This window comes from Echeneis naucrates, chromosome 10 (genome assembly GCF_900963305.1).
Source record: "Echeneis naucrates chromosome 10, fEcheNa1.1, whole genome shotgun sequence".
Lineage (NCBI taxonomy): Eukaryota > Metazoa > Chordata > Actinopteri > Carangiformes > Echeneidae > Echeneis > Echeneis naucrates.
Genome location: NC_042520.1, coordinates 10,850,333 through 10,875,906, shown reverse-complemented (window position 1 = coordinate 10,875,906; position 25,574 = coordinate 10,850,333). Strand labels below are relative to the sequence as shown.

Below are 25,574 nucleotides of genomic sequence, written 5' to 3'. Positions count from 1 at the left end.
AGACCTACAAATGTGTACTGGAAAAAAGGAAAAATAATTACTATGCACGATTTGATGAGGTGAATTCTTACCACGCAGTCACCAAGTCAACAAGAGCACAATTATATTTCCGTGTTCACCAGAGCTCAGAGTTCATTCGGTTCAGTTTCTAACAATCACTGATGACAATCATCATTCAGGCTCATGGGACAATCTGATCTGAGCTGTTCTGCCTGCCTGCCTGTGAATTTTCTTGCATCAGCAAAGGCCAAGGCTGACTGGTTTTGGGCATGTTTACACACATCAGGTCAGGAGCACTCCGTTTGAGATGAAGAAAATTTTATCCTTTTGTATTCAGCTTAATAGGTCAAATTCAAGGTGTCTCTTTATTTCTTTTCTTTTTAATTTTTTTTTAACCATCCAGCTTAATGAGTCAATGCCAATATTCAGTATTTGTGTTTTTGTTGTCCTGCCAGAATAGAGGTATCATTGAATTACATGTCAATTTTCTTGTCACGCACATGACTAATAATAGTTTGGCTCCAGACGACCGAAAAAGTGGCAGAAGATGGATGGATAGATGGATGGTCGGAAACATCAGACCACTGCTTTCTATTTTTTTTATCTGAAAAGCAGATGTACCAACATCAGAAGACACAACAAGCAGATGTTTGTGTTGTTTCACATCTGTACGTTTCACCATGTGTTTACATTGAAATTATTAGTCTGATGTCTCAAGATAACAGGAGCACCCACTTCAAAGCTCTATTACCAGAAATGACTAAATTTAATTTCAGTTATTATAAAATAGTATACAGTTTATTTACAGTCACATTCACTGGAATTAATAACAGACAACATGATAAGCAACACTGAATCCAATGGTTCCGTGCAGTTTATGTTGCTATTAACAAGCTCAGGGTCTTTCCTGCAACTGGCACCAACCCGAGATTCAACAAAAGTCAAATAGCGTCAGGTGATAATCTAAAAATTTGTCTTTTGCTCTAGCAAGGATAAAGTACCAGGTACATTTACTGTAAAAATATTGAAATAGAACCGAATGCAAGAGGGGTGTATTGGTGTATCTATTACGGTGGACTCCAAAATAAGAGAGCAAGTTTTCGTGCACGGCCCAGAGGAGACCTGTCTCTGTTTACTGCAGACGTGCGCACATTAGAACGTACACACAAGAGAAAATGTCTGCTCTGAAAGATAAGGGATTAAACTCTGGATTGGATGCGGTTAAACGATCTCACAAATAGCTCTTTGAATGCTCTACAGAAGGGCAAAGGTTTGGGCTCAACTGGCCGAGCAGGGTTAAATAGCACTGAAATATGCTGCTGGGCTGTTCATTACTTTGCCTGTCTGGTCTGTATTTAGGCAGACACCACTAAAATGAATTAGGGATTCTAATCTAAAATCTATGAGAGCAAGAGAATATTCTGTTTTAAGACATGTTGATTTTATTTAGTACAGTGCTTGAATAGCAGCTCTAAAACACGGTGAAGTGAGTGTGGCTGTCACTTTGCATGGCACCTGTGACAAATAGACTGTTGGATGGATCAGGGCCAAGAACAAAAGGTTAGAGAGTTCAGTGCCATCTGTTTATATTCATCTATGTACTTTAGTGTACTGTACACCTCAGCTGTCCAAGTCGGTGCGGTTGTGTGTATGTCTAATCTGGGCTGCCTTCAGCCAGTGGAATGTGGACATCAGACTAATGAGTCCGCGCTGCACAGAAATCCATGACACGACTGTCATGACACTGAAATTGTAGCGTGTGCTGTGAAACTGATTGATAAACAAGAAAGTCACCGGCTCCGACACACTATTGGCTAAAAGTTGGCGTGTTTTTTTTTTTTTTTATTGCAAGTCCTGCCATCTGTCAGGCTAAAACCTGCTGCATGAGAAAAAATGTTATATTATATTATGGGACAACATTTTTGGCAGTATGGCAGTGAATGGATAGAATGCAGTTTTTCAAGTAGGCAAATGCCTGAGCAAATCAAAAGTGGCTGTAATCTTGTCGGAATTAACCAACATTAGCTTCTAAAAAAAAAAAAAAGAAATTCTTGGATGCATATAAAATGTCTTTTTCTTTCTGAAATCCCCGAACACAGTGCACATCTTTTTCCAGTCCTGTATCTGTCTGAGCTTGCAGCTGTGTGACCCAAGTGGCCATCAACAGGGAGGACACTGGAGGGAGCTGGGCCCTCGATGAGCCGTCCCCTGGTGCGTGTTTTTGTGTGTGGTTTTGTTTGCCTATGTGCATGCTGATGCACACAGTTGGCCACACGCTTGCGTGGGTGTGCGCACATGCACGTATGGCCTCGTCAGCACAGTCTAGATTTAACCGGATGATAGGCACCCTGCTCACTCTCGCTGTCAGTGTCATCCAAACACTGAGTCGTTCCCACAAACTCCTGCTGGCTTCTCTGCTTAGAATTAAAGCTAATCCCATGTCACCTGCAAGATGACAAAGGAGCGATGACTAGCTTCCCAGGGATTATTTGATGCAAGTCACTGGCGGTCATTGGAGGAGGAAAGAGCTCCAGCAGCTTAAATCTAAATCAGTAGAAACAGAAATCAAGCTTTATTTATTGCTTGATTATTAATCATGTATATGGTCCAGTATAGCATCTGCAGGCACATCTATAGGCTGCTGTAGTGCTGAAAGATGTGAATAGAAATAAGATATGGAGCATTGAATGTCCTCTTTAATGTGGCTGAATCAGGGTTCTCATCAGGAAACTTACCCCCCGTTTGTTTTTTTACTGCCACACAATTAAAAACTTGTATTGATTGTTACAGACGGCTACATCTGTACTGTCAGCCGTTGAGCTACACTGTGTTCATATGTAAATATGTCTATAAATCCATTCCTCAGTCACATTTAGTTTCTTTCAAAGGGGAACCTGATATAACTCAAAGTGCAGCTGCACAGTCGAGCTCATGTATATTCAGCGCCTCATATAACTCTACCCTCTAAATAACATCACATATCAAACCATTCAACCCTGGAGTCTGAAAAAGAGCAGGGCCAAAAAGGTCTGCGCAGTCCCACAGAGGTACAGTGTGGATCATATGCAAGCAGAGAGGAGGGCCGGGGGCCTGAGGGAAAACGGTGTACACAATGTTTCCTCAGCCTGTCCGCGTGGTGAGGATCCCCCACCGACGGAGGACAGGCCAAGACAGACAAAGACGGGGCCAGATGTGTGGGCTCTGTTCAGCTCGGTCTTGAAAAGTAAACATGTTGCAAGTTTAATAGAAACTCGAATGAGAAAGTGCAATTAAAGCAACCCCATCTCATTCAAAGATAAAACTCAATCAGATGTTGGCCACCCGCATGCCAACCGTGAAACAAATTTGTTCAGATTGTAAACATGTATTACATCATTATACTTGCTGCTAAATTCAGGAAGGTTAAGGAGGACTCATTAGTGTCAATTACAATGCCCTGTAAAATAAAAAAGGTAGAGCAGTAATTACAGGTTTGAGGAAGCTTTATCTTTTCTGTTAAATTCCTGATAAGGTCTTAAACTGGCAAGTTTGAAATGGCTGAATAATGTACTAAGATTACATTATATCACTCTGATATTTTCAGTGATGCAATCAAATGTTTTTATGTTCTATTTACATTTTCTTTACATTAAAAGTTTGAAGAAGTTGTAAGTTTCATGAAGTGAGGAATGGAAAACACTGCCTGATATTCTCTCATCTCTCTTCAGATTTACAACTCTCTTGTTGGAGTTATATTTGAATTATGATCCAAGATACCTGTGGCCTGGTTGAAAGAGGGTAACACAGTCTGTTTGGTTGAAGAAGTCAGTGGAAAGTGTTGCGACAAGCTTTTGTCCATCTCTTCCTATATTGTCTGTTTCTCTCTGCTTTATTTCCTCTGCCAGGGATTTGTTCCTTACACACACATGAAAAAACAGGAGTAATTGATGGCATGCAGTTATACAACACCATGGAGCTCCCCGAGTGCTCTGAAACGTTTATCTGTCAACAGTTTATATCTGCTCCAACTGTGTGGAAGCCCACATGGTTACTGATTTACTAAGAATCGTGCATTTGCGTCTTCTGTGTTGTTCAGCTGTGTCGGTTTGGGTGCAGCCTGTTTCCTCAGGTTCAAGGCCATTGTACTACATACTGTACATTTCTTAGATTAAGTTGTGACTCAGTCAAGAGAGAAGTTTTATGACCTTTTTTTCTTTTCTAAAGAATTGATTCAAGTTCTCCCTACCCTTTTAAGCCAATTTAAATTCTTCAGCAACTTTTAAAATATTGTTATTCTTTTCTTCTTCTTCCTCTTCTTTTTTTTTTTTTTTTTTTTACTTTTAACAGTATTTGTAAAGCAACGCTATTTCAGGAAGTGGCTCAGCCAGGGGAAGGATCAGCATCAAAAGCTGCTGCGATCCAAATAAACTGGGAACTTTGTGATATCCAGCACTGTGTGGTGCTGGGAGAGGTTGTTTGGGAGTTCACAGGAACCCCAGCCTATCCTGCCTTCAAAAAGCCAAGAAGACGGCCCCTTCAGAGAAAGACGCAAATCTCCTAAGCTTCGCTGATTGGTTGGTTATTTAGGTTTTGTTTTTTTTTTTTTCTTCACAGTCCATTTGCACTCATGCATAAGGAGGCGGAGGTGGAAGGAACAGATAAGAACTGGACTTCGGGATATTTGGTGGCAAACAACGACGTTGTGTGCTGACACCTTGTTTTGCATAAACAATAAAATAACAGGAATAAATGAGAATTTAAATTCTAACATATGGCATTCACTGAATTTGGAGAAGCCGTCAGTGTTGTTTTCTGGCTACTTTGAGCTGTGAAAGTTACTTTGACAGAACAAATGAGAAGAGCTTGTTTTTTTCCAACACAATACTTGAGACACCTCTCAGCAACAGCCCATCGAGCTGGCAGCTAAGTACTGAATGCAAACGCTGGAGACAAAAATGTTACGCAGCATTTTCTGAAAAATTCAACTACTGCTGTGTCTTTTTTGGATTTTGTGTAACTGCAAAATCACTGTGAGGTGAAACAAGTTTAACAGGTATTTTTTCGTTTTGTTTGCTGCATTCAAATGTAAGCATATGCAAATGAGTATGGGCTTAAATCCAACAATTTCACTGCAATTCGTTTTTCCAAAATAAAACTTTCTCCTAAAATTTGAGGATTTTATAGCAGCTGGTTGTCTGACAGCCAAGTTGAGGTTCAAATTCTTTTCCCAGAAACAAACAGGAAATACATCCACTTGACGTGACCCTTAAACTTGGAGTTGGTCGCAGCCCTTAAGACAACAGTCTTGTAGAGATGTCATTTTCCTGGTCTCTGGGCTGCACAGAAGAACAAGTAAACATGATCCGCCATATCAGTCGTTGTATAAAGGCAAAGGTAAACAATGTCTGCCTGGTTGGCCTGCTTCCAGCACGTACCTGAGAGGTCCAAAGTTCACTCATGTAACCACAGAACGTTCTCGTGCCTGTTTTGCACGCATGCATTATACGGATACGCCACTGTTGTCCAATGAAAGCAAAGAGGTGCATTCAGGCAAGGACACTAACAGCACTGAAAGATTCATACCTGTATGCATGCGAAAAGGACAAGCACGCATCAAGAGGTGTAAACAGAAGTTCACAAAAAGGTGTATGTGTAGACGAGGCTCACACACGCACACATAGACACTAGTGCTTACAAGCAGACATTTGCAAGATCAACACACTTTCTTTGTCTTGTTCTGGGCGTGTAGATTTACAGCGTTTGGCAGGCAACCACTCACATTCTTGAAAGCACCGAAATTCACGATTAATTCTCTGAAAACTTGACACCTTTCAAAGGACTGAAGTCTTTTTTTTATGCACTTAATAGAGAAATGTTCCAGGAGATTTAAGTATTACGACTGCTGGAAGCTGATATCTAGGATAAATGGCACACTCAGTCCTGAAGATGTCATTCTCTGGCATCAAGATGAAAACCATTTTGCAAATTAATCATAGAAGAATGGAAAGATAATGATGGGTATGCTTGAGATCTTCTGTAACAAAATCCGAGAATGACGTAAAATCTTTCATCAGATCTGGCCTCTTGACAAAGAGGACTGCCGAAAAGCCCTTCATTGTTTTGAAGACAGACAGATTTGCTGGGAACCAGTAAACTGTCACCTTATCTGTGCGAGATATTGATGGACAAGATTCCCACAAACAGTGAAATGTCTCAGTTGTACAGTGAAGTAAAGAGTGAAAAACACATGTCAAATGCAATTTTGATTAAAATATTTACACGTTACCTGGAAAATAATAGTTAAAGTAAATTAAAGTGAAAAATGCAGAGCAGGAGAGAAGAAGAATGGGAGAGGTCCTAATCTCTCCAAAGCAGTGCGCAGAGCTGCCTGCAGCATCACAAACAAGAAAAAATATCAATATACCGGGGTTAACTTTGCTGTTGAAAAAAATTGGCATAAAAGAGAAAACAGGTATGTGTCGAGTCAAGTCAATTTGGATACTTACTCCTAACCCTAACCACACCAAAGGTTGTCTCAAGGCACTTTCTTAATAGCCTTGTTTTAAGAGGTACAACTAAAAACTCAGGATGTTATTTGGCCAGTTCGACTGAGGGAAAGAGAACATGCAGAAATGGCAATAAGAGCAATAACGTTAATGTTAACGGAAAGAGTAATGTCACAGCAGATACTGTGTGTATAGTATTAAATAGATATTAACAGCAGCAGTGATTACTGTGAATTATGTTAAACATGTGGCAACATGTTCATCAGAGATCTTAAACATATACCCATCATTTAGTACAGTTCAAATGGTTTGTAATGATATGTCTAAAGCATGTGGCGAAATTGAAACGTTTCTGGAATATCCATCAACTATCACGGGGAAATACAGCACAGGACGATTCAATGTAAGCTATTTTGTCAGCTTTAGAAATGTACAACTTGAGTATTTCAACATTTGCCCTCCTTTGTTATTACCGTAATTCAGCATATGGTTCATGGAGGATGAAACTAATGTCATTTTGCTATAGAAGCTGTAATTGAGGAAGTGTTTAAGGGATTGCAGAACTGAAACTAAATCGAGTGTTTCGGTTTCCCACATCCACTGTATACACACGAAGACAGAAAGTCAAAGTCATTGTCGTCTTCATGCCAGTTTAATGAATGTGGTGTTACATCTTGGTGAGACTGCAATTATAGCCTGACGTAAAAGAATGAGCGACTGTTGCTCTTTCGAGGTATCTGCCTAACTTTACAACATGCACAGCCCTCATGTATGTTCCCCATTAGGTTTTTTCATGTGTGTGTCAATATCGTTCTCAATATTATTGAGGAGCTAAAATGTGGAAGCACATTGCTGGTGAGTGGTCGATCTAGCTGCGTGACATTTGTGTCTTGTCTGCCACCTTGTGCACTGTCCTTTGACCAACTGTTCTGGTTTTCTGCCTGTTTTATTTGATTTTCCTTGCTGTCTCTCTTCTTCTCCCTCTTGTTCTTGTTATTCTCTTCTCCTCCTCGAGCAGCTATTGTCATTCCTGTCTTCTCATACTGCGTCAGCGCAGTAAATTTGATTGGCATGCTTCAGGAAAGCCTAACCCTGACTCTATCTCATGGTAATTATCCTGCGTCTGACCTGTCTCGCTGTTGTCTGGTACATGCATAACTATTTTTGGCACAGGCGTTGCTGTTGCGCCATGTGTGCTCATCTGACAGGGGCAAGACGGTGCGAGACTGCGCTCGGCATGTGAATCTGGATGCAGCGTATGAGGGATCGCAGTGAAAAAATAAACAGCCTTCTGGGCATTGAACTTTCAATACTTGTGTTAAAGTTGCCAGTGTACCATGTCTGAGTATTATTCCTGAGAAAAGGTGAAAACACTTTGATACTGCCTGGTCATGTCCTTCTGTCCTGATATTAAAAAGGGGGGGGCACATCTATTAGCTGTTGAGGTGCATAGATGTGCTAAGAAGAAAGGCCTTTTTTCAGACACGTATAAACCAAACATACTGAATATATTTTTGTTACACGCATTTGTGTGTCTGCATCATAAATGACCCTTGTTCAGGCAGATGAAACTTTTTTTTTTTTTAATGCACAAGGAAGCGCAGCAAAATATGCATATTTCCTTTAACTGTGATTGAGCAGACAGATGCATTAGGGAAATAATAAAAGAGAAGAATTGATGATACCACGTTTCATCAGGGCACAGTTTACCAGATACCCTGTGTCTGTACTCTGCAGCCTGAGGACAGCCCCTTTGTGTTGTATCAAAGACTGAGCAGAGAGCTACCAAACACCACAACAGGAAAATGCAAAAATGAGGAAGAGAAATAGAGAGGAGGAGAAAGCGGGAGGGAGGAGAGGGCTTTTACAGCTGTTGTTAGGCCGTGTTTCCTCTGATAGGAGGCTTTGGCTGTACTCCCAGTTCTTTAGGTAAACTGTCAAAAAAACATGACTACCTTGAGATATGAGGGGGGCATGCTGGTGTGTTTGTGAAACAGAACAGACTGATACGACATGACAAAATACGTTTAAAAAATTATGCATATTTTCTTTCTGTTTATCCAATCGGCCTTAAAAATGTTGATCCAATGAAACTTTAAAGGCACAGATCAAACCCCTAATGCTCATGAGATGACACATAACACTTGTTCAGTAGGATGTTGTGCAGGAATAACAAATTTCCTTTGGGATTAATCAAGTATCTATTCATCTTTCCATCTAACAGTGCAGACATCTGCAAAACGCCTTAGCTTCTTATCATGGGATCAAGTCTTTAATCTGTCCTAACGTATGTCTCATTGTGCTTGTTGTGCCATTGCCTATTTAGATCATCACGCAGGTCAGCGGTTTTCACAATCAATGCACGCGTTTTGGTTTTTGCATTCTTTCGCCATTATGGCTTTGGATAATATAGAAATCTGTTGTGGACATTAATCTCCTTATGAAAAAAGGAAATTATTCAAGTTTAATAAACAAGTGAATATGGTTGCAAAACTTTGTGACCTGATGCAAGAAATCTCCAAACATAATTTTAGAACTATTCTTATGATAATTTCAAAATGTAGATTTGACAAAACGCAAACTTTGACTAGTGCTGTCAAAATTAACGAGTTAACAAACAAACAAAAAAAATGTTATGCATTAAAAAAATAAATAAATAACGCAAATAATGTGTGTTTGTGTTTACTCTAAATTGTTTACTTCCTGTGGCGGCTGACCTATGACCTTTGATCACCTGAGCAGCCAAAGTGAAGGACGCTAACAAGACCCCAAGCCGCAAAGATGGAGCAGGACGATAATAAGGACCGACTTTTGGGCAGAACCTTTCCCTTTGACAAGTTGCCCGACGGCTCGTCGGACGAAACGAGGGTAACTTGCACAATTTGCAACGCCGGATTTGGTTCTCAAAGAAATTTGGTCCCCGGCAATCACCTGAGGAGCAAAGCGCCCAGCTGAGTCCGCCTGTTTGATTCTCCAAAGCTGTGAGTGAAAATTGAATCCACTTCCTTGTTTTCTTGGATACTTAAAAACTTCCAGCCCGCCAGCTGAATGGAAAATCACGGTCATTCGCGCTGCATCTGGAGATTTGCATTGATTGGTGGTGTGATATTTGATGCTTGTGTTTTTGAATCGACTCTCTTGAAATAGTATCTAGTTTCGGTCGTTTCTTAATTTGGCCATTAAATGTGTAGTTTATCATTTCCAAGAACACGGTGGAAAGTAACGATGCTATCAGGATCTCCTCTAAATGGGGCCCAGTTGGAGGGACTACTTGTTCTTCCGCCCGGCCGCTCTGAGTGCTGGAGTCTCCTGGTATTGATGCTGGCAGAACCAAAAAGCAGTCATGTATGGAGTTATTTCAGCTGCTCAGGCAAGCATTTGTGTTAAAATGCATTTGAACATATACGTTCAAAAGCTGCCAATTAACATGCAACTCTTTCATTTGTCTTTTTACTTGCATGACAGTTGTGCATAATTGTATTAAATGTGAAGCTGTAATTTCAAATAGAGTAACAGCTACTTTCCATATTAATATATATAATTTTAAATTTTGCTACTGTCGTTTGTCTGAAGTATCAGTAGCACCGCTGCCAGCCTTGTTTTCACTTGGTATCGGATTAAAAAAAAAAAAAGGAATCAGTGGTATTGAACATCGCTCGCTGAATGAATTTGTTTAGAGCAACACACGGTATTAGAGGAGCATCACTCAATTCAACTGGCATATGAAGGTGGAACCCATTTTCATGTTAACATTTATATTATTGTTAGTTTCTATAAGAAATGGTCACCCTTAAAGCTGGTTGACGACCCTGAGTTGTACTTCACAGGAGAGGAACTGTGTTCAAAGTCTAAAGAAAGCTATTAAAATAGTTAAATGTACATTCTTTGTGTTTATGAATATCCACTATAAGCGACAGTCTATAGAAACAATTTGATTAAACCCAATCAATCTATTGATAAATGAATCGCAATTATAACAGGAAACTTTGCAGTTATTTATTTACTTTGTCGACAGCCCTACACAAAACTCTTTCTGCATGTCGACCATCACATTGGTTTCCATTCATTTCTATGAAATGCAAATGCCGAATAAGATACCAACGAAAAATAAGAGACCTAAAAAGACAGGTCCTGGGAGAGGTGCTTAGCTATGCTGTTATCAGTGGGGATGGCCTAGATATTACTGTCACTTAATATTGTAAGAAGAAGATAACACTCATGGGGCAAATATGTCTGAATCTGATATCTCTTTCTAGAAACCTTTTTTGAATATAAAAAGGGTGTATCCCACTTGTCTCTCAGGGTTTATTTATCTTTTTTTTTTTGTCATTTTTTGTTATAGCCACACCTTGCTGTCTGCACAGAATAACAGTGAGGGACTCTGATATGTAGGCTGCAATATCATCCTTTCTCTCCTGAGGTCTTGGAAGTGGGCTGCTCATTAAAATGAGTACTAGAAATAAACCGAATCACTCACTGAAACCTCCAAATAAATTGCATTGCAACACAATGCAGGGAAAATATCAGACACAACCGTTTTTAATTATTCAACTGGCCGCATAACTTAGCCACAGCCAGCACAATACAACTAACAACTGTTTCTCTGGCTGATCAGTCCATATGGTAAACTCAGGGGCAGGAAAAAAATAAATTGAACACCCAGTTCCTAAAAGATAACCTGCAGTTCCTAGAATGACCACTTGAGCTTCTGAAATCGGATCCATTCCCACTGAAAATTCATGAAGCCTTAAAGTTAAACATAATTGGACTTATGCTCCATCTTTTTGACCATTTTTGGATTAGGGAGTAAGAAGGAGTCAGGCACTGCCAAGACTGAGCAGGAGTAGCAGCCAACTGAGCATCAAAACTATTCCTCTTGGAGAATTTTCTGTCCTTCTGCACGTTGTCCTCGAGATTAAGCAACAGTTATGTCATGCCTCAGCACAGACGCCTGTGGAATCCACTGTCAGTCAGCTGTTGTTTCTTACTTTTGTCTTTTCTGCTGCTTTGCAGCTTCAGTCTATTTTCAAATGTTAATACCAGTCCGGGTGTATTTACTGATATAGTTGAACTAAAACTTAAGGTCCTAAAGCTGAACTGAATATCTGGGAATACATCACACCTCAGGTGTGTTTGTTGTATGTTTTGCTCAGAGATTTCTCACAGCATGGATTCCAATCAGACTAATGAGTCTCCTGACACGATCCTGGAAAAAAAAATCACGGACAAATTGTTGGTGTTTTGCCAACATTAGCATTCTGTTGTGTCTGACTGTTTGTTATGTAACCACTGGTGAGAACAGATCGCTGTCTTGGAATCAGGCGGAGCACTCAACCATATAAACCTGCAGATGGTTCATGATTGGGAGTGTCACCTGTACATTGCTCCAAACCACATGTTAACAGCTAATTAGATTTACCTTCATGCACACGTGTGTGTGTGTGTGTGTGTGTTGTTCCATTTCACCCTTTTTATGTGGTAATGTCAGTGTTTGCTTTATATTTGGAAGAAACATTTTGCACATTTAAGACAAAGCCAAGGGTTCTTGTTATTTGCTATTCTTGCTTTTCTTGTTTTAAGTGCGACCACTGTGCGTGCTTCTTCTCCCACAACCGTTGTTTCGGTACTAAATTCTCCTTCCATGAAACTCATCATCATTCTGAAGACAGAACAGGGTTATATAACAACTTTATTCTGTATGCGGACTGTTTCTTCATGGCACATCATGACCTGCCGTTTGAGGTTAGCCTACTGAAAAGCAACTCTTAAATCATGCTAAACAGGCCCGAAGGTGATGGATCAGTAGAAAAACAGGAGTGTGCAAGTGTGTAGAAAGGACAGATGGAAATGTGGAGGAGAGAGAAAGAGAGGGAGGGAGAAGAGACGTGCACCACACAGATGATTATGATTTCCTGTTGAATTCTTCTAGATCTGAGCTGCTTTGGCAGCAGGGTAAAACTGCCAGAGTCAAAAAGGTGTCAATTATTTTTAACATAGCAGTGTTTTACTTTTTTTCAATGGAATAGATTAAATCATTGTAGCTAGAAAGTATTCTTTTGACTTGACCTTTGCTGAGCACCAAGCTGTGTCTGCAGAGGTGACGACTGGGTCAAGTGTCAGTCTTCCTGCTCAGTTTTTGCTCTTCCACAGTAAAAGGCATTCTTACTGACGCAAAAAAAAAAAAAAAAAAAAAAAAAAATCTCATGACCCTCAACTAACTTCCATACTGTTGGCTCACAAGTACTGAAAGGTTGTGACCTAGAGTGTTACATAAATTCTTCTGTTTTCCCTGTCTCTGTCAGAGTTCACATCCCCTTATATGACACCTTGCATTCAGGCCAGTAATAAATAGGTCTTTGTGTGCATTGCAGCCCACGCAAAAGACTCATGACAGGCAGGGACGTGTGTGTGTGTGTGTGTGTGTGTGTGTGTGTGTGTGTGTGTGTGTGTGTGTGTGTGTGTGTGTGTGTGTGTGTGTGTGTGTGCGTGTGCATGAGCATATGCACGGGAGGGAGATGAGAGATCAGAGTTTCAGAGCAACAGATGAAGGCAGGGATTTAAAAAAAAAAAAAAAAAAAGGCTTTCGACATTTGTCGACATTCCTCCCAGAATCCCACACTTTCTTGGCAGCAGCTTCGCTGGTCATTGGGGCTGTGTTACTTTGCTGCAGAAGCATTTACGTGTTTTTCAGATGGCTGTTGTTTACCCGAATCTCAGACTGTGTAAACACTACAGCATGCAAACATAATGATGAGTCTATGACTCACTCCTTCTCCATGACACCATGCTGGAAAGAATGCAGAAAGAGGCCATTTAATGTCACTGGGGCTAATTGCTCCTTATGATGAAACAGCAGTATGGCAGGGGGACCAGACAGGACCAGCACAAGCTGCACCATGGTACGGCTGCCTGCCCCCCTTTTTTAAACAGTGCGACACAAAGACAGAAGTGAAGGCTTGGACAGGATGCATCTTGTTATTTTCACTCGTTTGAGTTTGTCTGTGCCGCCCCCTCCATCTCTCTCTCTCTCTCTGCTGAGGAATTGCCAAAAAGAGTCACAGACTTCCTGAATCTTGGCACATGAGTTTGTTTTCTCTTTTTTCTTTCACAGCCCAGTTCTGACAGAAAGTTATCCAGAGAGAACAAAATGAATTTTTTATTTATTTATTTATTTTTTTAAAAAGGGTTCCTGGCAGAACAGGTCCACCTCTTCATTCCACCACTTCTGCCTGCCAATGAAACCAAACTGGTCCTCGGCCCAGCATGCCTCTCCTTTCTTCAGGTAGCGTCATTATGCACGCTTATTTTTAAGAGGCACAGCTGTGTTCAGTTAAATGCTGATATAATCCTCTTCTTCTTTTCATGGTATATGACTTGCTATAACTGCAATGTCATCGCTGAGGAAAAATGGTACATTTGGTGGTTTTTTCCTGTGTCACATTTTTCTGGTTTCCTCTTTTTTTTCTTTGTTGGGTTGTTTACTTCTATCTTTCACTTCATTTTTTTCCTTTCCTTGTTACATTTCTTTCTGTTGGTCTTTGCTTTGTTTCAGACCCCCTCTCCTATAGCACAGGGACACTCCAAGCCAGTGAGAGTCTGGAAATTTGGAAGCAGTCGTAACAAACAGGAAACCATATTCATAGCACAAGAGTAAGAGTTTGATTATGGTTCATGGGGATTTGCCAGTCATTTGGCCCTTTTAGAGCATGCATACTGTAAACTATAATTCAGAGTGGCAGTTATATGACATCAAGGTTCTGCCAAGCTCCACTTTTGCCTTTACAGGAAAAAAAGATGTTTTCTTCATTTAACAAGGAAGTTTACTTAATACCTTCATTCATCTGATGAAACAAATGCATTGCCCCAACGTGTGAGCAGGTTGCCAAACATGTTTCCCACTCCATTCCACAGCCTGAAAGCTCTGAAGTGTCTCATCTACCTTTTTGTACGTGTTTTTGTTCTTATAGTCTTAACGTCAGGCAAAGAGTCAATTTAATGAAGCAATTATCAATGACAGCCCAACAAAGGCGTTCCTAGACATGACGTTGGTGTTATGAGGGTGATAAAGTTTTCAAAATGAAGTTAACGCTTCAGAAAGCTTTAATTGAATTACTTGTTTAAATAGCACTCAGATACTGCCGATTAAATGGAGGATGTGATTGTGTGATGGGAAGCAGATGTGACCCAATCCAGTTTAATTCCACTAATACATTTACATTTACTTATAAACACACACATTACATATTTTTTAATGGACCAAAACAAATGTAAATGTGCTCAACTGAGTTTGACCACCTCTGACCATAATTGTGTTCTTTCATCCTTTCATCCTTCTCAGTACTAAAACCATAACCATTTTTGCCCCATTGCATGGCAGGAAGCTCATGCTTGGGAAACTTTGGCTTAAGAACTTACACATCCAGTGCAAAAGTTCAAAATAGTTTTCCAGTGAACAGAGAAGTTCAGTCAGAAAGGAAAAACACAGTGAGTTACTAAACAACATATGTCAAGCAACTTCAAAAAATAGAAGGCGTGATTGGTTCTAGTGCTGTTGCCTTACCTGTGTTTGGGAAATGGTGAATTCATGACTTGGAGAAGTTCAGAGAAGTAATTGTTTTTCCCTCCAGACTCAAGGAGGACTTGAAATCGAATGTAGCAGCGGTGTTGTTAAAGTATATCTAATACTAGCTCCATTCCCTACAGGGTAAAAGTCTTTTTAAAAGAGTATTTGTGAAAGTGAATGATGTGTGTGGGAGGGGGGGGGGGGGCAATCATGAATACCCAAAGAGGCTGTTGCGTGTGTTTTAAGGAGATACAGGGTGAATTCTGGATGAATCCTAATTTTTTTGGTAATTTACATATGATTTTGTGTTTGTGCGTGTGCGCACATTCTGAGTACACTTACCCCACCTGCTTGTGAACAGTGCCCAGGGGGAATAAGATAGGCTAATGATAGGCCTCCACAAAAGCGTTGTCAGGCTGTATTGTGTAGCAGACAATTGTGGTTAGAAAAAACTGAATCAGTGTGGGATAACGGTTCTTGGGGTTAAGAAATAGGCATCCAGAAAGAATAAGATGGAATATGTGTCAGAATAAATTTGAAAATGTTAGCTGTGCCAGTCCTCTCCAGAGTGGCAAAAAAGGAAAAACTCACCCACAGTTTTTCATACAAATTCTTTCCATTAGGACACGTAAGACAGAGTCATTTTTACATATTCACTCAGGAAAATGACTTCTTCTGCAGCAGGGTGGGTTTCGGCAATCTCACTTCTCACGCAGTTAGTGAAAAATCCCATCATCGGAATTAAAACGACAAACTAAGCTTGTGCTGCTCAGACTGGGTGGTGCAAATCTGAAAACTCCATCATTTCAATGTCTCTGCATTTCCTTTTAACTGAACTCTCGACAATACACATATTTTCCATTGCCTGACTAACACTATAGTGCAATACAGCACCCTCTCATATCAAGCGTTAATGCCAGTTGTGCTGTTGTCCGATGCCTATTTAAAGCGAATAATTATAATATATTAACTTTTAGTAACATGACTACTCACTGTAAAGTACAGGGCTGTTTGTTTGTATGTGTGTGTGTGTGTGTATGTGGGGGGGGGGGGGGGGGGGGGGGGTGTCAGCAATGGCTCGTGTTGACACATTACTTTATTATCTAAATAGGCGCCATAGCTGTGGTCCAAACAGATAAGGCAACAAGTGCAGGCCATAGCCACCCCAACACCCCTCATCACCACACTCCCACTCTCTCAGACTTATGTAAGCCCAACAGCTGCCAACTAGGACAACTGAGATGGAGAGGGAATGAAAGAGAGAGCAAGAAAAATGAAACAAAGATAGAAAATGGTGGAAGAGATTGGCAAGAAGAAGAGGGAAGGACAAAGAATGAAGCATGAAAGGGTTTAAATGGATAGATGGTTCTACATTACAAACCCCCCCCCCCCCCCCCCCCCCCCCCCCCCCCCCCCCCCCCCCCCCCCCCCCCCCCCCCCCCCCCCCCAAAAAAAAAAAAAAAAAAAAAAGCTCCAGTCTTTCCAATATTTTACTTTTTTTTTTAATGTGCATATATTAATTTTTCATTTAAGTTTGTAGTTTCTCAACTGTGCTCTAATGGGGTGGAGATCGATATCATTATTGTGACTTACTATTTATTATTCATTATTTATTAGGTCACATTTATGTGGAACAGCTTAGCTTCTTGAGCCCCATGTAAATATATCACTTCATATCAACAGCAAAAATAAAATGACGTGTTTTGATATTTCTTTAAAAAAAACAAAACTGCCATTTATTAGAAGCTCAGATGTGGGCCAAGCCCTTCTCATAACTCTTAACAACCTTTGCAGCACGCTCTGATGTTGAGGATTTGCATTAGAGGGCAAATGTGATGCGATACTTATACGTCTAATCCACCTCTGGTACATACAGTATCACAGCTCTGTCCGTCTCACGGGACAGAAGCGCTTAGCTGGATTCTGCTGTGGTGATTTGTCAATACCAATATAATGCTGTGGGTCACCTTTGTGTACTGTACACTGATAAGTGTGTTCCTATTTGTGCGTGAATGTCTGGGTTGCCAGGGGGTGTATCAGACAGACGGATGAACGACTAATTCCTGAGGATTGCAGCTGTCACTGAAGAGTGCAGGTCAAGGTGCCAAGATTTATTTATACAAACAGACGTTTGTATAAACGTTTACTCTAAAGGTTGTCGTGTTCAATGATAAGACTATATTCTATATTCTATATTAATTGAATATTAAATGAATATTATAGTCTATATTCATCATTGTCACAATTCCTATATGTATATCTTCAAAAAACAAAACTAAACAAAACAGTAATTGATTCATTTATCTTTCAGTTTGTTCAGATCTCCCCAACTTGTCTTTGCTGTCAGCTAAATATGAATAAGTTATCTTTTAAAAGAGATGGGCACTGAGTCAAAGTTTCCCAAACAACAGTAAATTATGTTTTTTGGGGGGCTGGAAGCTTTCTGTAAAACCATTCATTTATTATAACAATCATTTTCTGGTTCACACAGAGTAATAGCTGTTCTGCGTGGAGAGAAACTTTTGCAGCAGTCGAGGCACAGTGCTCAGAAAGCAGAGATCCTGTAGATGATTAGCATCTGATCAGCATGTTGTGTTATCATGTTGTTAGGGGCAACGGAACATGCAACCAAAGCAGCATTGGTAAAGAAAGGGCTGTACACAGATAGTTGCATCAACCTGTGGTTCAGGGTGTGGATGTGGATTTCAGGGTTGACACACACAAGCTGTCTGCTGAGGAGGGTGATGGCAACGAAATTCACTGGGTGCGTGTTTGATCGTGTGTTTGTGAATGATAACTTGATCACCACCTGGACTGCAGGCATCCAATATGGGAACACTTAGAAGCAGTACACACAAACATACACACGTACATGCACTTGCGCGCAAACCGGGCAACGGCGGCTCTGGCTATCTTCTGGCTCAGCAACAATGACGGCCTTTTCACACAGTCGCAACGCAACAAGGCACTAACTCAAGAGAGCCATTAAAAAGCCATTATTGTATATCGCTCTTTAAACTGGGCACAGAGTGATAAAACACACAGAGCTAATGTGTGCTGCAAACAAACCAAATATACACCAACACGTGGATTAGAGTCCGAGTCCGAGTTTTTCCAATACTCTTCATCGCTCTATCTCTCTGTGTCTTTGACACTGGAATGATCAAAGCTGGTTATTGATGAGACTCAGAAAAATAGCTGTAAAAAAACAAAAACGAAACAAATGCACTTTTCAAGATTTTATTTTACCTCTTCCTGTGACTAGAGAACGACTTCCTTTAGCTATAATAAAACATGGTGACTTTTACCACAGACGTCTGCAGTCCCCCTATATCCTAGAAGTTCGACGAAGTGTCAGCAGCATGCTATTTTTAGCGGGTCCTGTCTATGTTTTGTCTTCATGCCGGCCTCCCGTCTGGTTGTTTGTCTACCTCTGACTCTTTCTCTGTCTACACCCCCCCTCCCCCTCCTCTGACACAGCTCAGACCTCGCCCTCATGGCCTTTGTTTTTACAGGGGTAGGTTCCTTAGACTTGCCCGGCCACGAAAATGTACTCCCAGCCCAACATCCTTCCCTTTGCCATCCCGCCAATCCCTGGCTTGTTGTTTACATCCGTCTCCTCTGCCACCTGCAACTCGTGAAGTTACATAACTCTTTTTTTTTTTTTTTTTTTTTTTAACCTCACTGGGACAGACTTTTTTTTTTGTTTGTTTTTATTGGAGACACAAAATTACACTCTTGAGTTTTCTTTGTTAAAATAAAGAGCTTGGATACAACAAAAAAAAGTGTAATTGGATACAGGTTCGGTTGTCAGCAAGGATGTGTTTGACAGCTATGAGCCTTTCATGTGTGCAAAACAGTGAGGGGAAAAAAGAAGGGCATTGAGAAGAATAGTTTCAAACTCCCTATATTTCTCCTCCCTCGCAATGTTTTGTCGTCTGCCTATGTTGGCTTTGAGATTACACTGCTCTCTCCTGAATGGATTTCTTTGTAGCAGTGGATATGATGTGAACTCTGATCCCTCCGCCTGTTACAGCATGTCGCAGCTTACATATGGTAATTCATAGACATCGATGCTGTAATTATCCTGCGTTTGTATTGACGGTGCCCCATGCTCTGGGGAGGGTTGTTTTTTTTTTTCTTATTTTTTTCTTATATCGCATGGAAAAAATTCATAAAGCTTACATCCATACAGAGCACAGAGGAGACGGTGTTTTGTTTGCCCAACCCCACATCTTTACATTCCTGACTGACTTCTGAGCTTCTACGAAGACACAATGTTATCTGCGGAACAAGCTATGATAGACTGGTCGGGTTGGAGGAAGAGGTAGATGCCATTTACTCAGTTTTACAAGTTGAGATGTGAGTAAGAAGCTTGTTTCTGCTCTCTCTCTCCCACTGATCCTTTTCATAAAGTCTGTCAAAATATTTATACACAGCAAAAACATCCTGAGGCATTTCAGGGGAGGATGCACAATGCTCTCTCTCCCTGAGTCCTTCAGTCATCTTTGTAGTCACCCATGCAAATGATTAGGCCTCATTCTGTTCTGTGACTGATAGCAGATCCAGGTATGACCTACATGTAAATGAATTAAACAGGTCAATCTCCTGTTTAATTAATGGAAGATTATAAAGAAGGTTTTTTTTCTTTGTGTCCTGGTGGTACTGAAATATGGATTCCTGGACGCCTTACACATGGCAAAGACACTTTCCAGAACCTTTCCACACTGGATCACTAAACATTAGGGATGCAACGGTACTAAAATACCGAGCCGTTCGGATGAATGAAACCAAGTGAGAAATTGTAACTCTTGTGTTAGAATCTTTTTACTGCCTTTTTTCTCCAGTTTTTTTGTAAGACAAAGCAAATTCAACTCCACCATCTCACAAACAGGCTAATGCATTCGATTGTATTCAGACAAAGAAATCACTGACAGCCAGCAGTTCTCTATTTCAGCCAACAAACCTAAACCAAGAGATGGTATCTAAACTGTACCCTTATACATGCCACACAAAAACTGTTATGTTGGTTTGTTTTTTTTTTTTTCTATTCAACAGTGACACTTTATAACATAATTGACATAATTGTCCCATTCACAGTTATATTCATTAAGTTGCATTTGATGTGCAGCTCACTTTATGAACATTATTTTGAAAATATATTTTTTTTCATAGGCTGATTTTTCTTTAAAGATCAGGAATTTCAGATGGCTACCTATATCCTATTTCATTGCTTAAGTGAACTCTTGAAAAATAGTAATAGTAGTAATAGCAATTGGTTGCTGCAGTCACAGCTGCTGTTCCACCACCGATGTTCAACTTTTTCTTTCTGATTTAACTGCTCACTGATTGGCTGCCTGGTCACAGACCTGAAGTCCTGTCGTAAATGTTACTGTGTCATCACTGAAGGGCTTCACCCCTTGTGTGATTGTGTTTAGTGGCTGCTAAGTACTGTCTGACTGCCTGGGGTAAAGGTGTGTAGGAGTACCTCTTTCATTTCAGCCGAGTGCAGCTCCAAAAGCCTCAAAGTAAATCAGCACATTTCCTCTGTTTTTTTTTTTTTTTTTATCCAGTGGAAATCATAGATTCTCGCTGCCCTCAGGGCTATCTGGCTCTGCCTCTAACACCAAACTAACACCAAACAAGACTTATGAGTTCAAATTCTCCTTTCAGCACGTTTCCGTGACCCCTGAATCATTTACATAACACTTTTGTTGGCTATGGCCGCCACTGCCTCATACTGACATTCAACAAGTCCAAAAGACCATCCTGGCATACTACCAAAGGCTATGCTGGACATTTTATTCTGTTAACAAATGGCAAATGAGAGTGACGGCTGCTTGGCAGGGTGACCACCCACGGTGAAGTCACACAGTAAAACTTCACCCAGGCTTTCATCAAAAGCCGGGCCCTCCCGAAGCGAGCACTTCAAAAATGCATGAACGTCTGCAAACCTCAGCTCAGCAAGGCAGCTTTCTTGACAGGATTAGGCTGTTGGCACATGTGAATGAAGGAGTGTGTTTGTGTGTCCGCATGAAAAACTGTAAGGGCATACATTTGAAATCAGTGTTTTAATCCTGCTAGAAAGTCGGTCTGTGAAAGCCACATGATCCATGTCTGTGATTCCCTCTTGAGAAGGGAAGGTTAAGGGAACAAAGTGTTCTGACTGAAGTCTCTGTTTGTCAGGCAAACAGTTGAGCCGGCAAAGACAGATGCACAGCCACACTGGCCAGTGGCATGGCTGCACACACACACACACACACACACACACACACACATCTCTGCCTCAGAGCCAGAAATGTCACACATACTGGCACTTAGAATCAGATTTTTCTGATCTCTTTGGAGATTCTTTTACTGAAACTGGCAGTAATTTTTCTTTTTTTTTTTCCTTAACCTGAATAATCTTTGAGTAATGACTTTATGCATTATATTGTTAAAACAAAAACAATATAACCTTGAAAGTATAACCTCTTGGTTAGTGAAGAAACAAATGAAGCAGAGCAGAGAAACTCTTGTGTAACACTTTTGAACAAAGCCTTGCCAGCAGACATTATTCATCATTATATCGTTAAGTACGATATTGTAAACACTAAACAAGTGAATAACTTATTGGAGCAGATCCAAGATGTCGAAGGACAATTTCTCCACAATGGAGCGAAATAAAAAATGTTTTGTTTGAAAAGCACTGTTTTGTCACAGATTTATTTCATCCTTATTGCCAGAGGGGAGCACCACCTGGAACGGCAGCCATCAGCCCAAAGTTCCTTCACCCGTTCTTCATCCTTAATGACACACCCTCAGTATCATAAATAAATAGAGTACAACTTGTTCCACCATTTGATAATACAACTCTTCAGCGAGAACAATATAACCTAAAATGGTGTAGAATTTAATGTGCATTAAAGCAGCTGTTGTGTACTTAAATAGAATAATAGAGGGAGCGCGTGGAAGGTTTTGCAATACGTTATGTCTGATCTTTTATTCAGGGAGCAACCCTATTGTATATTTCTCATATTAATTGCAATATATGATATGACCCTATTTCCATCATATGTAGAATTTGGCACTAACCCACAATCCACAATATTAACTTTAACTCAGTTAAGGTCTAATCATTGCTGCCATCATTCTTATCATTTGTCCCATAAATGGATTTTCGTCTATTGTGCCACTTGTAGCCATGTGATATCTATCAATGCCACAGGAGATAAATCAGTCTGTAACAGCCGTAACATAAAGCAAATACATTCAGGTTAATATTTTGCTCATTTTGGATATTCTGTAGCAGACTGGATTCTGGAGAAGTTTGATAAGACACTGATAAAACTTCTTGGCCAGGGAACATTACTGATATGTTATCACTCTCACATAACTGAATCAGCGACGATAATCACCGCAGCCATCTGACAAGGATGAAGAAAAATTGGTTTTACTGAAGACGTGTTAATGTCGGTCACAAATTCAGATACCAAAGGGACACTTGTGTGGACAAGTTCCATTCACACATTTGTATGCCTCCAATAACAATAAGTTGCAGCCAGAATAGTCAAAATCTTCGCTTCCTCTATTTCAGTGTTGAATGTCTTGGAAGTGTGATTTTGCAGAACATTACAATGTAACATCGAACTTTGGCTGGAAATATTATAGAAATAAGATGTCATCACCATTTTATTAGATTTTTGTGTCAAGTTTTGCGTGATTGGAATATAATTTTGAGGTTAGTGTGACTTGGACCTACGACTTTTGCCCCAAAAGATCTACTCAGTTCAAGGAAAGAGGTGGCACTTTTGTACGCCATCACAAGCAAGAGAAACATCAGATTAGTGTTATCATGTGTCTTATGGACAATATGTTTGACACATATGTTACGAGCTTGTAACACTTATCTGTTATACTGACACCAGTGACGACAATTTCAGAGTATATAACATTCAAAGGTGGATAAGTGCGATTTCACTGTAGATTTCTACGTTTTACTGCTCCGATAAGCATGCAGACCATATGTAATGACAGCTTTTCTCGCTGAGTACGGTACAGTAACTGCTGGCTCAGGTTCAGGAGTTCAGTGACGGTCAAAACTGTAGCTGAGTGGAAAGATGGTAACTGTGAATTTGAGGCTGAAGTCATTCGACAGTAGCTGCCAAGCAAACTGTCCAACTGGCAACAACTTTGTAGCAGGACATTCTCTGCACATACACAAAAAACAAAAATGTGAGGTGAACTGCCAAACACAGTTTTATAAACACTATTTGGTAGAGCCTGAGAAAAAGACAGGCCAGTTTAATTGACCTCTAGCAATAAAAGAGCATTTTAATTAAATCAACATGACCGTAAACTGCTGTTTTAGAGGAAGCTAAGGTTTTTGTAAGATGTTTGTTTTAGGTTATGTTTTTTTTTTTGTTTTTTTTTGTCTTTTCTCCATGTAATGTTTTGTAGGAAAAATCTGTAAATAAGAATCATCAGTTTTACTTTCCATCTGAATCCAGAAAGAAAAAAATAAATCTTATATAAACAGCACATCTTCACTTGAGTAAAATAAGTTTAACACTGTGGGGTAATCTATCATATTGCATAAATGACAACTTCGAAACTTCGAAAGCATAAACATTGGGACACAGTTGGATTATTTCATGTGTGAAACACAAATGAAAGTGAAACATGCTGTGCCTCTTTGTCAGACAAAGATGTTGCCATATTAAAAATTATTTCAAAACTCGCTTCCTAACTTAAACAGTAAATAACTGTGACAGCCATTTAGTGCTGTTATTTACTTTAGCACTGATCAAAGAGAACGGTTAGTCTCCAAATCCATTTGATCATTTGAGTAAAAGTAATGTAGATACAAAAGTGGTAAGGTGACAGTGTTGGGCAGGAGCAAATTCCAACTTTCAGCTGAAGTACGAATGAAAGCTCTTTTATTTTCAGTCGTTACCTCATGACATAAGCATGTACCTGTTGGATGGGCAGCAGACATACCTGTGAAAGAAGAGGAGTATAGACAGCATTGTCTGGTCAATGTTGCTGTTGCAGATCCCTTCGTTGAGGAGGAAGCAGGGGTCTCTCACAACTGACTCCAGGGAGTCCTGCCTCATGATGTTGTTGAGCTTGTCCGTGTTCAGGTTCTGGTACATCAGCTGGTTGCGGAGCTGGCGGAAGTGATTGACACTGGGGCTGGTGGGGCTCGCCGGCAGGCCCCCTGTATTACCGAGGCCCTGAGCCGGACTCCCAGACATGGAGTCATCACAGCCATTGGCCAGGTCCAGGCAGCAATTGCAACAGTCCAGGCCGATGGGCGAGCGGCAGTCATCGTCTGACATCTTGGAGATCAGGTGTGTGAAGAGGACGGACAACCGGGGCAGGTGCAGGAATCAGTGAGGTGAATGAATGACAGAAGAACTGAAGACTGAACTGTCAGTAAGAGGATGTGTTCCTCAGCACCGGCAGGGAGACAAGCAGGCAACCTGGGCTGGTTTAGTGTGGCGTCCTGTCTATACTCCAAGGCCAGGAGGGCTAAATGGCAGGTTGAGTTCCTCCCTGAGAAGTGCTGTCACACTGGGCCATCCTGCCTGCGTCTATCCCTGAGTTCTCCCTCCTGCGGCTCTGCTGCGTTTAGCCTTTTGTTCGGGGCGACGCTGCTGCAATATGTTGCTACTGTGGCAAGAGAAAGAGTGAACGCCCCACACACACACACACACACACACACACACACACACACACACACACAGAGACAGACAGACGCACACGCAAACACGCTCACTCACGTTTCAGCAGGAGTGGCTTGAAAGCAAAACCCAGAAGCTGTTTGCTGCTTATCACTTTTTTTCCTGCACTTTTTTTTTTTTTTTTTTCTGAGGGTGGCGTGCCTAGAGACAGAGGGAGGGAGCTAAAAAAGAGGAAGGGAGGGAGAGAGGGTGGGGAAACCGCTGTGATTGGTGAACGCCATAGCTGGTTACATGTACTGGGCCCTCCCCTTTTCTCCTACAGCATAGCCCAGCGTGCATTAGAGGAAGGGAAAGAGAAAGGAGTGGCGCGAAGAGTCAGAGCATGCTTGAAACATGTGCAGCTCTGTGAGCTCCACCCAGCCATGCTGACAGCACAAGGAGTGGCACACACAGTGCAGTAATAGCATGTCTGCCTTGCTAATTTGTGAAAAAAAGAGAAAATACTTCCAGTAGAGTTGGATTTCTTGAGCTTTAATATTTAAGTTGTTTTTTGTTTTTTGTTTTTTTTAATCTTTGTGTCTGCATAACTTTCACCCGAGTCCTCTTATTTCCTCCCATCATCCAAACATATGCAGTTTAGGTGAAGTTAAAATAAGTATCTAATTGCAAAGCAAGTGGTTTGTTTTGCCCTGTTTTGTAGTCTGGATAATATACAGGAAACAAAAGCAACTTTATTGTATTGTAAAATAAAATAACAATTGTAATTTCATGAAATGGACGATGCACATTGGCACCATTCGTGTATATATATAGTCATGTATGAGAGTGTGTGTGCGAGTTAATGTGCTGTTGGATTAGCAA

General features: G+C 40.7%; 1 protein-coding gene across 1 annotated transcript in view; it reads right to left on the bottom strand.

The window, feature by feature from the left end:
- The window catches only part of tsc22d3 (TSC22 domain family, member 3), a 33,253-nt gene extending 8,507 nt beyond the window's left edge, over positions 1–24,746 (bottom strand). The window contains exon 1 of the mRNA XM_029512280.1: positions 24,028–24,746. Coding sequence (XP_029368140.1) covers positions 24,028–24,368 — 341 coding nt within the window. The 5' untranslated portion in view covers positions 24,369–24,746. The remainder of the gene's footprint in view (positions 1–24,027) is intronic.
- Between the last annotated feature and the right edge of the window lie 828 nt (positions 24,747–25,574).